Source organism: Blennius ocellaris (genome assembly GCF_963422515.1).
Source record: "Blennius ocellaris genome assembly, chromosome: 12".
In the NCBI taxonomy this organism is placed as follows: Eukaryota; Metazoa; Chordata; class Actinopteri; order Blenniiformes; family Blenniidae; genus Blennius; species Blennius ocellaris.
The window spans coordinates 19,978,004-19,990,290 of NC_137661.1; the positions used below are offsets into that span (position 1 = coordinate 19,978,004).

Sequence of the window (12,287 nt, forward strand, 5' to 3'; positions counted from 1 at the left end):
AAGGACGAGTACGAATGTTTTCTAATTGTTACACTTACAATTACATTTTTCACTTTGGGTGATATAACGCAGTATGTCGCTAAGCCTTGTGACTTGGTTTCGCATGAAAACATTTCACTTCAATGTCTGCCGACGTCTTCTCTTCCCTTCAGATATACCAGTGTTGCCTCATGTACAGAAGTATCTCAACTCAGTCAGGTATATCGAGGAGCTGCAGAAATTTGTGGAGGATGACAATTACAGGTAAAAAAAAATCTGGTTTTTTTTTCAGTATTTTTCCAATTAGAAGTCAAAGCTTCCTGTTGCAGTCTCTTGTATCTTTTTCCTCACTGTGATCGCCTGCAATGTCGACCTTCACTGCTTCTATGAGCCTCTTCACTGGCATTCCCATTTTCCTCATGTGCTTTGCATCTTATTGCAAGTTTTCATCACATCCCCCCTCACATGACCAAACTTTCTATCTTGTCTCTTGCCAAAAACTGCTACTTTATTACTTTTTTACTACTTTATGAATCTGAAATTCTCAATACTGTTTGTTCTAAGGTTGTCGCAGAAGATTGAGCCAGGCACCAGCACACCACGAGCAAACGCCTCCAAAGAGGATCTTGTTGGTGAGTTCAAGTACAGCTCTCCTGTAAAAATAGAAGACAAACCCTTGAATGGCATCTCTGCTCTTTTTTTAAATTATTATTCCTGCTTTTCAGTGAACTCTTAACTTCTGCTTTCAAAGTGGTTCATGAATGATGAATGCTTGTTTTCTTTTTGTTGCACACACCTTTGTAAATCTACAAAGCAGCATTTTACCGCTTCTTGCTTTACAGGACAGGAAGCGTCGGCATCTCCCCTCTGCGGCCGCAAGTGCGCGGTAGCAGCTGAAGGAACCAAAGTGCCGGCCACTCCTCCATCCCCCAGGAACCTGCTGCCCTACGGGCACAGGAAGTGCCACAGCCTGGGTTACAAGTCAGTGTCTTTTTATTTTTAAGTTGTGGATTGATTAATAAAATTAAGTTTTATATCCATCACCAGGACAAAAAAGAATCTAATCTGCCGTTTTGTGTTTCCACAGTTTTATCCATAAAATGAATACAGTAGAGTTCAAAAGTGCTACGTTTCCCAATGCTGGTTCTCGCCATTTGCTGGACGACAGCGTGATGGAGAGTCACAGTCCCACCAGAGGTCAGGCAGAGAGCTCGACTCTGTCTAGTGGTATTTCACTTGGTAAGAGTTCAAACACAAATGCCAATTAGCTGTCGACAAGACATTCTCCATTTCGTGGGTCTTGCTGAGAAAAAAAAAGTTGAAGACAGTCACCAAGTTTGGTTTTTCCATCGAGTGAGGCGTCTCTCATGGCTCAACATTTCAGCAGCATTTATATGATTGGTTAGAGCTGCAAGGGAATCACATGACAGCTCTCATGTAGTATGGTCCTTTTCAAAAATATTTGAAATCTGGGATAATTTTACCCGAAATACTTTAAAGAGGAGGATTGCTCCTTGGATTTGGGTATTTGTAGTGTCGCCTCCCAGTGGCTGGTTGCAGTATAGGCCATCAATCCTGCTTCAACTCCTTTATAACGCAATAGATGCTTCAAAGCAATCTGACACTACCTCAAGTATTATTTTTTTTCAGATATTCTATTTTTACATGTTTATCTTTTCTGGAAATGATAACCCAAATAACCTCTTGTGCAGCCAGAGTTTGAAGGTTGTTGTTTATCTTTACACATGTAGTGACATAGTTTGTGATGATTTATGTTTGCGTGCAGGGAGCAGTGAGGGCTCCGAGCTCAGTGAAGAGGTATCCTGGCCAGCGTTTGAAAGGTAACACTTAGCGCATTCACGTCGTCTGTGCTTTTTTCATCAAGTCCATACCCCCCCCCCTCCCAAAAAAAAAAAAGCAAAGCAGATCCTGGAACAATTCCACCCTGATATGACCGTCTCATCTTCAAAGCTTTTGCTTCAAGATGCAGTAATGCGAAACCATCTGCCATTAAAGCTCAGTCATACACGCCACGTGCAGCCATGCTTACCACAAACCTCGTTTCTCCATTGCTGCTCTTGGCAAAAATGTGAAGATGCTTCTGCTTCTCCAGCTGCCTGAAGTGTATCAAGTGCTTAACAAATTAAGTACCCAAACCAGTAGTACCCCTGTGCCAGTAAATTAATGGAGCCATACTCAAAAAAAAAAAAGCCAAAATACAATTCAGCTGAAGAATCTTCTGGCCTGAAAGTCGTCTTGACCTCTTTTGCAAAAACCCAATTTCTTTACAATTCCTTCAATAACCCTGCGAACACACATCCATCAATAACTCCTCTAACCAAGCGACTGCAGCCCATCAAGCCCGAAGTCATGCAATTTAAAGGGAAGAACAAAAGCAAAAAGTTAAAACGAGCCGCACAGCCTTAACGGTGTCCCGTTCCCCCAATCCTGTCCTGTCCTATCCTATCTTATCCCATTCTGAACAGGACTCGGTTCTATCACTCTCTGGGCCCAGTGACCCGAGTGGCCCGCATCCCCTACAGAGGAGTCCTGAGGCCCAGCAGGTATACCCACGCTGACCGGAACCAACTCGATCTGAAATCAGAAAAAGAAAAAAAAAAGAAAAACTTCTCTTTCCCCTCACTCTTTGCCCCTAAGCTGTTACCAGGGACTGCTGTGTGCTGGTGCTTAGTGTGTGTAGTGCTGGGTTTAAATCTGTGTGTATGTGTGTGTTGGTGAACTCACCAATCAAGGTGATGGGGTAAAACACTGTTTGGGGTTATTATTCGTAATTAACTTTCATACAAACCACCTATAAACTACCTCTTTCTTGAGTTTCTTGCATGGCTGACTAGCTAGAGGTTAAAGCGCTGACTCAACAGATAGGACAGCTGAGGTTGAATCTGGAAAGATGAGAGCACATGGCGATATTGAAAAAAAGTTTAATAAGCTGCTGCACCTTATTAAAGGGGGATTTTATTAATAAAAAACTTAACAAAGCTCTCAGGATTACCATGTGGTCTCTGCCCCCATCTTTCCAGATGAGACTGTAGTCAACCTAGACTTCTCCTTGTGATAAGTTTCCAAGGTATTCCACAGCTTGGAGCGAGAAACGACTTTCCACAGACACACTGCGCTCCATGTGTTACTGGAAACAAAATGTTACATCCTCGTGCCTGAAGTAGACAAGAACAGTCCCATCAGGATATTTGGAGCCAGTTCTCAGGGATGGTCTCACCATATTTCTCCTCTCTCCTACTCTCTCTTTTTTTTTTCCATGGGTTTTTCCTCTTTTTTTTTTTTGCGATCAACCAGGCTTCCCTGGGCTCCCGAGCTGAGCTTCCTGCTCTGATCCTCCAGACAGACACAATCTGCACACCACCTTGTCCATCTCTGCTTTTTTTCTGCAGATATCAGTGCTGTGATTCATGTCTGTGAAATCCACTCCTGTCATAACAAGACAGGAAAAAGGGTGTCGTCTAAAAAAAAAAAAAAAAAAATGTTACTTAAGCATGAAGCAGGGTCAAGGGTAGCTTTGCAGGTTGAATCTGACTGTCCTTTTTAGGCTATCTACTTTCTCTTACTTAGTGCTCTGTGAGAACTCGCCTCTTCCCTCATCTGTGGAGTTGTGGTTATGTAATGTTTGTCTTTGTCCTGTCGCAGCTCTGCTGAGTCGGAGGAGCTCGCAGTTCACTTGTACCCCGGGGCGGTCACGGTGCAGGGGGTGTTGAGACGGAAGACGATGCTCAAAGAGGGCAAGAAACCAACTGTAAGAACACACGCGCATCAACGACCATACACTTGCATTCCTCCATGTGCTGCTCATATATACGTACATGTGCTCTGTACGGAGGCATATGGGCGATAAAGTCTGCCTGCCGAACACAGATAGGACCTCAGAGACTCCTCAGCCCACGGAACGTCTCTGTTTCTGTCTGTTCCTTGTACTCATTGTCGTTTCTTTACCGTCGGACTGTGAGCTTTTGTCACCCAATGCTGCTGTTGTGTTTATCCACTCTTAAGCCATGTTCGCATTTGAACAGAGATTATCCTGCTCTGTTTTGGTTGGAAACAAATCTGAGGATTTTTGATGACTTAAAATAGCTTGAAACTGTCATAGGTAGCGTAGTTGATTTACGAGAGTCTTTGATGATGTAACATGTTGAATTTTTTTTCTCTCTCTCTATTCTGGCCAGGCTTTCCACACCAGGAGTAATAATTAGTGGGTTCACTTGGTCTCTTTTCCATTCCTGGGTTTTCCTCATGCTTCATCCCATTACTCTCATTTTACTTGTGTTAGTTTTTCAGCCTTGCTGAGTTAGTTTATTAACTAAAGTTCTTTTATTTATTTTTTTTGCCAACACTTCATCAAATACAATCAAGAAGGCCTTTTATTTCTGCAAATCACAATCTTTCTGCCTCTTTTTTTACTTGAAGGCTGTGCCAAAATAGAGACTAATAGTCTCATTAACTAAGGCATTAAGTGCACCGTGCTTTTTATAAATGTTCTATCAGACATTGTATACTCGTATATCCTCAAAATTATATGTCAGAGAAACAAGTGATTATGATTCACGTCTCTTCTTAGTGACAAATATATTGAAAATCTCAATGCAGATGTAGGGAGAAAAACTGTCTGGTGCATACGTCATATTTTTTCTTGTCTTGTTTTCTTGTGAAATCAGAAAAAACCCAAAAATGTGAAAACGGAATTCAATCTGGGTGCATCTTTACTGTTTGGCGAGAGTGCTAACCCCTACAGCGCTGTGCAGCTGCTGCATTAACAATCCCTATATGGGAAAAGCATAATGAAGACTATAAGATAAGTTACAAGTAGAGTCATTGTCTAGTTGGATATTTACTACCAATAAAAAGGAAAGTTTGTGGATTGGTCCCCTTTTTTGTTTTATAACCTGCCTTCATTGTTCATTCACGTCACAGAGATGCTGTATATTGATGTGACGACATCTTGCAGATGTTGTGAATAAATCAACTGCAGTTTCCTGGTGTGGGTGGTGTATTTGCTCACATTACACAGGTGCTCTTTTAGAGGTTTGTCACGGTGCGGGGAAGTTGAGTCCATTGTGGTTTGTTAAGCCAGTTTGATGGTTGCAGCTTTGTGATTTGATGTGTTCTTTTGCTGGTAGAGACTATTGGAACATGGTTCCCAGGGAGATGGACATAGTCGGCAACATGATGGATATAAGAAAGTGCTCCGGCAGCGGCAGCCTGAACCATTGATATGAGGATCGATCATTGCTGCTCACACCAAATTCTTCACCATCGTAACTGCCTCATGCTGGAGACTTTCCATTTTTTAAAATTTCAATCATATGCTGTCAACCTTTAAGATAGTTGAGTGGAGAATCCTGTTTGATCAGAATTTTTTTTTTCAAATATTTACACTGGCTGGTCTGTTTAAGTCTCTTTAATAACCTTTGTTTCGAATACTGATGGTCGTGTTGACCCTGTCTACAAAGCTTTGGGTTACCGCCATGTGAGTGGCTCGTTGGATTATCTGCGTTATTGAATATTCAACATGTGTACCTTATCTTGTGGCTGCTGTAGGGAATGTGTGCCGTGCCAGTTAAAACTGGTGCTGCAACCACGCTGAAAACATCCGTGCACATCGAGATGTCAAACAATATGTTAAGAATTTTGAGTTACTCTAAGCTGCCCTCGTGTTGATGACACTTTGCAAAATACTGGCAATATCCTCACCAGTATGATCAGATGCTGGTCACTTCTCCAGCAGCCCTGAACGAGTTACTACATATGCAAAGCATCAGTTGCTTTTCCGTCCTGTGTTTTGTGGTCTAGCTCATCCCACACTATTAAATTGTGGTTTTTCGAGAGGCTTGTGGAGGCCGTGGGATCTAATGCATGGCTCCATATTGTTTCTTCCTGCTCAGAAATCCCTTACAGATTCATGAAGGCTGTTTTGGCTTTTGGCCAGCTGACGACTCCTCCTTAAATCAAAAACCAGATGGTTGTATATGTTTCTGCAGAACGCTGTCTATCACCTGCAGTTCTGTACAAATATTACTGCACAACATTGTATTTCTGCTTTTATCTCTTGAAATACAGAACCGCCTGTGCTTCGGCCCTTCAAACTGTGATATCAACTGGATTAATGTGTGTGCCTCAGTGTTTTTCTGTAACATTGAAAATGATGCCAAAAAAAAACAAGTGTCTCCAAACTGCATCCCACCAGGCTTTATCTTGTTGAGAGTCACACTGTAGACCTTTGACTGATTCAATCTGATTGAAGTAGAGTGTAACCGCATTTCACTTTGTGTCTCCAGGTGGCATCTTGGACCAAATACTGGGTCGCTCTTTGTGGAACCCAGCTGTACTACTACCCTGCCAAGTCCTTGAAGCCCACCGAGAGAAAACATGTAAGACACACACACACACACACACATACACGCACACACGCGATCCTCTGATTTACGGCAGTGGTGTCACCCTACCGTTTGATTCAGAAGTGACAAAGAAAGTTGATTGAATGATGTACTACAGGGATGTTAAACATAAGGTCCTAAAACAAGCCCGTCAGAGTCTTTTAAAGCTTTTTCAGCGACATTACAATGAGTGAAACCGTCTAACTGGAAATGTTCTATAAAAGTAACTACTACGCCTTATCTAAATCTTATATATCGTATCTATAGTTTGTTTTTCCAACTGAGCAAGGCAGTTTTAGGAAGATTACTAGAGATAGCACAACAGTTAGACCCAGAGTTGCCGATTGCAACAAGATACTCCAGTAAAAACTGGCTACTTTTTGCTGTTGAAATAGCATCGACACACAATCCATACAGTGAGAATTTAAGTTGTGAAAACACGCATGCTGATGGCTGTGGAAACTATGAGGTTTTTACCAAGATGAATTTGAGGATAAATAATGTGATGAGGAGAATTTTCAGATTAAACCTTTTGAGGAAGAAAATTCTAGCTTCTCATAATTGGTTATATTAAAAGTTTTGTTTATTAAATATGAACATGTTCAACACAAAGTACCGCTTTGCACTTAAACAAAGGAGAATGCTTTCCAGGTATTTTTGGTCGGGCTTTATGCTGTCATTTAATGGTTGGGCCCCGTTGTTATCAAATGGAAATGGAGGTTGCACTTGAACTGAAATGAGTTTGACACTCCCGATGTAAAATGTTCATTGTCTCTAACTTTGCTTCAGTGATGGAAAGCGAGAGAAGCATTGTGTGTTTGAACAGAGGAGGATGTTTTCCTTTTCAGCTTCAGCTGCTCACAGAAGTTTGAAGTGAATGTACAAAATGATCCGAGCGCAAACAATTTTCAAAAATGGCGTATGATGGCCACGACTGTCTCATGACAGACGTGACTACCAAACGAAATCCTGTAATGATTCATCTATATTTTTCTTCTCTGTTCTTTGTACCTGAGAAAAAGAGATTAGAAAATCAACCCATAACACGTTTTTTTTTAGGGGTTTTGAAACGATTTAAAAAAAAACTTGTTGGACGGGTATTTGACAAGAACATGTAGAGCAGTACAGAAGCTCAGGAGAGCAGGGAGGAGGAATAGGGTGTGTGTGTGTGTGTGTGTGTGTGTGTGTGTGTGTGTGTGTGTGTGTGTGTGTGTGTGTGTGTGTGTGTGTGTGTGTGTGTGTGTGTGTGTGTGTGTGTGTGTGTGTGTGTGTGTGTGTGTGTGTGTGTGTGTGTGTGTGTGTGTGTGTGTGTGTGTGTGTGTCTCAAGTGAACAGACAGATGGTAGCACTCATTGAACAATGAGCCCGATGACATCACTGCAGTCGTATGTGTCACTCACTGGGTAATGAGAACCTTGTGAGGCACACATACAATGTGGACAGACGCACAGAAAACCCATGTTATAACGTCTCCTTTTGAAGTTTCAATCGAAGAAATGTCTAATAGTGGTTTTGTTCTGCAGTTCAAGTCCACATCCAGTAAGAGTGTGTGTGTGGTTGGTCTGATGGCGATGATGGCGGACGATCACGAGCACCCCGATGTCTTCTTGCTGACCGACTCTGAACAAGGTAAGACACGCACGCAGAACAACGGAACAACACGCAGAACAATGCAGATTTAGATTTAAATGAGAGTCTGAAAGTAGATCACAGTACAATTCAAAGGTGAACTTCAAAGGAACAGCCTGCCGGAGGGCCTCAGAGCCGCAGAGACTGTTGCTGTTTTTTAAAAGCAAACTCAAGTCCCACCTTTTTAATTTAGCTTTTAATTTGTTGATTGTTTTACTTCCAATGTTTCAATATTCAATTTGTTTAAGCTTAGTAGTTTCAGTAGGCTCACTGCTGTCTTTTATGTGAAAAGTCGCTCTGGTACGAAAGTAAAAATTGTCCCTTTGAAGGACACGTCGTCTAACTTTTGCTTCATACCTGCTTTTCTTTGACACGGTAACGTCAAACATTTCCTCTTAAATGGAGCGGTTTGTGGAGAACCGGGAGCCGATGTGAATTTGCTCTGTCGGCAGAGTTTTTCCGCTTCACTTCCAGGGACGTGGCTTCTCCATTGCTCTGTCACAGACATCTCCTCGGCGGACATTTTTTCTTTAAGTTATGTCTTTCTAGCATGTTTATTCCATCTGGCTATGTAGTTTGAGTCGTTTTATGTAATACGCCCACAAAGGAATCCTTGTTTTCGTTTTCTCTTTGATGTCGCTAGAAATTGATGTTGATGCTGGGGGGAGGTACAAAACGGAAACAAAATGTATGGATTATATAACTCTAAAATATCACAATTCAATGACAAAGTACTTTCTTTCACCAACATAAGAGTTGTTAAAAAAAACATATTGGTCCAAATAAAAGATGTATGATTGTAAGGCCACCCCTGCTTTCATTTTTGGAAAAAGGCTTTAAATCTTTTTTTTTTTTTTTTATGAAGAAATATATTTAATTTTTTTCTATCTATACAAAGGCAATCAATGCACATGGAATGACACAACTGCTGTTCAAACAGCAGTAACGGGACATGGACACAACGCAGACCCTCAGATGTTTCCTGGTTAAAGTTTGGATTACAAATTACAGACTCTTTTGTCCTCAGGCTGTTTCTTACACAAACGCCACATTTTCAGACCTGTGTTTAGACGACAGAAAGCCTGTTTTATATTCAGACCAACACAATAATTTGACTTTTGAATGTTCGGTAGGAACGAAAGAAAAGTCCCGGATTATGTTACTGTTGTATTGCAAACAGTAACACTCTAAAACATATAAAGTTTTGTCCAATACGGCTGCACTTAGTTATGATTGTAATGTCCTTATCAACACACATCAGAACAATGTCACCACCTTCATATAATATAATTTTATATCAATCTACTTTTTGCCCTTTCAGTGTAATAACACAACATCTCTATATCGAATCACTCTTTACCACCGACAGCTGAAAAACTGCAGCGTCATGCTTTCAGAATCATCACAAAAGACCTCTTACCAGCAGGTACATGGTGAATGTTTTTTTTTTCCAAGCGCTCGGTCACAGGGTCAAATCATCCCTGTAAAATTAAGTCACTGCTTTCTAGTTAAATCGGTATTTATTTATTCTCTTTACATACTTGAGGCACACGCTTGCAAATCATCTGACATCGATCTGATGTTTTTCACTTGGTCCAGTGTGCCAAAGTCAAGCGAGGCTTCAGCCATCTTTCCTGGGCCGCCGGGGCTGCAGGTGGAAACGGGAGACTTGAGAGCTGATCTCCTGCTGTTTGTGTCTGTTGCCTAGGTAACACCTACAAGTACCAGGCCGGGAACAGAGTGAACGCGCTGCTTTGGTTCAAACATCTGAGCGCAGCCTGTCAGAGCAACAGGCAACAGGTACGAACACACACAGCAATCATTATAGAGTCCACTGAATCACATAATTCATTAAATAAAACTAACCACCATAACTAAGGTGTTTACACCTGTGGTGTGTTTCCTGAGTCTAGAGTTCCTGCTCTTGCCATCCAGTTAATTTCACACCGAAAGATGTAAACTAAACACTTTGTGCACAGCTGCTGTGACGTTTATTCTGCATCAAAACAGCCACAACTTTGCACATTGAATGTTGGATTATTGTGGGATTTCGCCCTCTACAAAGCCACTGACTCATGTATGAAATGTGTGAAGGAGTAAAGATTGCAATAGGAAAAGCGATAGTCAATGCATTGGTTCCACTAAACTGCAAAGGTTACAGCGCTTCTGAAGTCGGTGCTGTTTGTCCAGTGTACCGCTCGTTGGTCTGCGTTCACACTCCAATTAGGCTTAAATCAAATTGCCCTGTAGCACATTCACAGGAGTAACAAGGCCTTCTCTTATCAAGTTTTTTACAAGCTCATCAGGTGTGAACGCACCCCAAAGTGTCAAACCCCGAATTTGAACCTTTCTGTACACGAGACTATTCTGTGCTACTGTTAAATTGAAATCCCGCAACGATCAAAGCAAAAAACCAGCAGGCGCACATTATCACAAGTCTGTTTTCCGTACAGGTGCCAGCTAATCTGATGTCATTTGAGTGAACTTCGCTTGGGGCGTGCGACTGAGCGAAGGAGAGACGGACGAGGAACCAGTTGAGGAGGAGGAGGAGGAGGAGGAAGAGGAGGAGGAGGAGGAGCACCGACTCAGTAGTGGGAGCTTTCACTGCCATGAGCCCTGACTGCAGACTCTCCAATTCTAGCCCTGGCCTCACTGCAGCCTCACCTGCCACCACTGCCTTAACCAGAGTACCCTGCTTGTGTGTGTGTGTGTGCGTGTGAGCGCGACTGCGAGGTGGTGTGGGTGGAAGTGACTGTCTGGATGTATCGACTACTGAACACCTGCACTACTGCTCTCGTCTCCCACTTGCTTCCCGGTCATTTGTCGGCCACTTCACCGGAGCCCCTTTGACTTCTCCTCTCGCAAATTGTCCCCACAGGGACGGAAACGATGCTCACTTTTATTGTTGCTGGTTTCTTCTCCCCCCCCCCCCTCCCCAGTTAGTAAACAATGTTTTTGAGTCCCTGTGTCAATGCAAGATTTCCAGCTTTTATTCGACTGAACACACAACCACAACACAAACTTTAGAGGGTTTAGAAACACATTTTTAGTCACTTGAGTCACACTTTTTAGTTGTTCAGTCACGTTGGCTCAAAGTCATGGGATTATTTATACACACACACATGGACACACACACACACACACACACACACACACACCAATTTGATTGCATCATTCTAAATGTAAGGGCTCTGATTTGCAATCAATTCCAGCAGAAACGACTCCCACTCCTTCTGAATGTTTTTATAACAGAACTGAGCCCTGCTATTTTGTCACATCTACTAACTCAGTACGTGTGTGTGTGTGTGCGTGCATGCATTGGTCGGGGGTGGGGGTGGGGTGGGGTGGGGGGGGCTTCGGACACCGTTGTCCGCGTTCGCTGTTGGTACGATAATCCCAGGATCTAAGCTAAGACAAGTTCACGGTTGGGTAGGACAGGACGTACTACTTTTCAGATCTGCATCATCACTTTGTTCTCCAGTGTCGTTTGCTCTCCGCCGGCTCAGGGAGGCAGCGCTCGGTTCGCCGGACTCTCGCACACACACACACACACACCAAACACTAAAGACTTGAAACTGTGAAAGAGTCCTCGATTTAAAAGCAACAAGAACTCGCGACGCGCGGTTTTTATCTCTTCCTCGTTGCTTTACGTGGTTGGAGCCTGTGGTCTGGAGCAGACACTCGCAAAGCTACCTGGAGCCATACAGAGTCTATTTTAAATCTTGTTTGTTTGCGTTTGTTAGTTTCTTTTCCTTTTCGGGAGGTATGGTGCAGTTCACAGTATTACCATGTAGTTGATGGTTGCACGACAATGTAGTTTTTGTCTGTTACATTTTTTGTTATTTGTTGCGTGGTTGTTGGTTTTTTTTTCTTTTTCTTTTATGGAACATTTATTCTCATTTTTTTTCTTTTGTGTACATTTGAATTGTATTTTTCCCCATGTTTTTTTTTTTTTTTTCCCCTCCATTTTTGCCCCCATGTACCGTTAACCAAGATCCAGGTCAGTTTTAGGCCCTCAATAATGTCGTATCTGAATTGAAACTAGCATAAGCACCTTGGTTGTAATTAGTGCCAAGTGAAGTTACATCACTGTTTTTTTTTTGTTTTTTGTTTTTTTTATAGGATAAAATTCTAGGGTGAAGAGAGCTACAGTTTTGTCAAATGGAGGCAAAAGGATGTTTCAGTACATAAAACCTATGACAGTTTTCAGTGTGCCACAGACTGTTGCTGTTTGTTTTTGTAAAAACACGAGCAAGAAAGTGGCGACTTACTCTT

At 42.2% G+C, this 12,287-nt stretch overlaps 1 protein-coding gene across 2 annotated transcripts in view; it reads left to right on the plus strand.

The window, feature by feature from the left end:
• ralgps2 (Ral GEF with PH domain and SH3 binding motif 2) overlaps window positions 1-10,546 on the plus strand; it is a 72,008-nt gene extending 61,462 nt beyond the window's left edge. The window contains exons 11-21 of one of the 2 annotated variants that reach the window (XM_080506760.1): window positions 153-243; window positions 544-611; window positions 822-960; window positions 1,067-1,218; window positions 1,766-1,820; window positions 2,466-2,543; window positions 3,643-3,748; window positions 6,285-6,377; window positions 7,907-8,012; window positions 9,721-9,812; window positions 10,466-10,546. In XM_080506760.1, coding sequence (XP_080362886.1) covers window positions 153-243; window positions 544-611; window positions 822-960; window positions 1,067-1,218; window positions 1,766-1,820; window positions 2,466-2,543; window positions 3,643-3,748; window positions 6,285-6,377; window positions 7,907-8,012; window positions 9,721-9,812; window positions 10,466-10,495 — 1,010 coding nt within the window. In that variant the 3' untranslated portion in view covers window positions 10,496-10,546. The remainder of the gene's footprint in view (window positions 1-152; window positions 244-543; window positions 612-821; window positions 961-1,066; window positions 1,219-1,765; window positions 1,821-2,465; window positions 2,544-3,642; window positions 3,749-6,284; window positions 6,378-7,906; window positions 8,013-9,720; window positions 9,813-10,465) is intronic. The other variant, XM_080506761.1, reaches the window with a different exon arrangement.
• The last annotated feature ends 1,741 nt before the right edge of the window (window positions 10,547-12,287 follow it).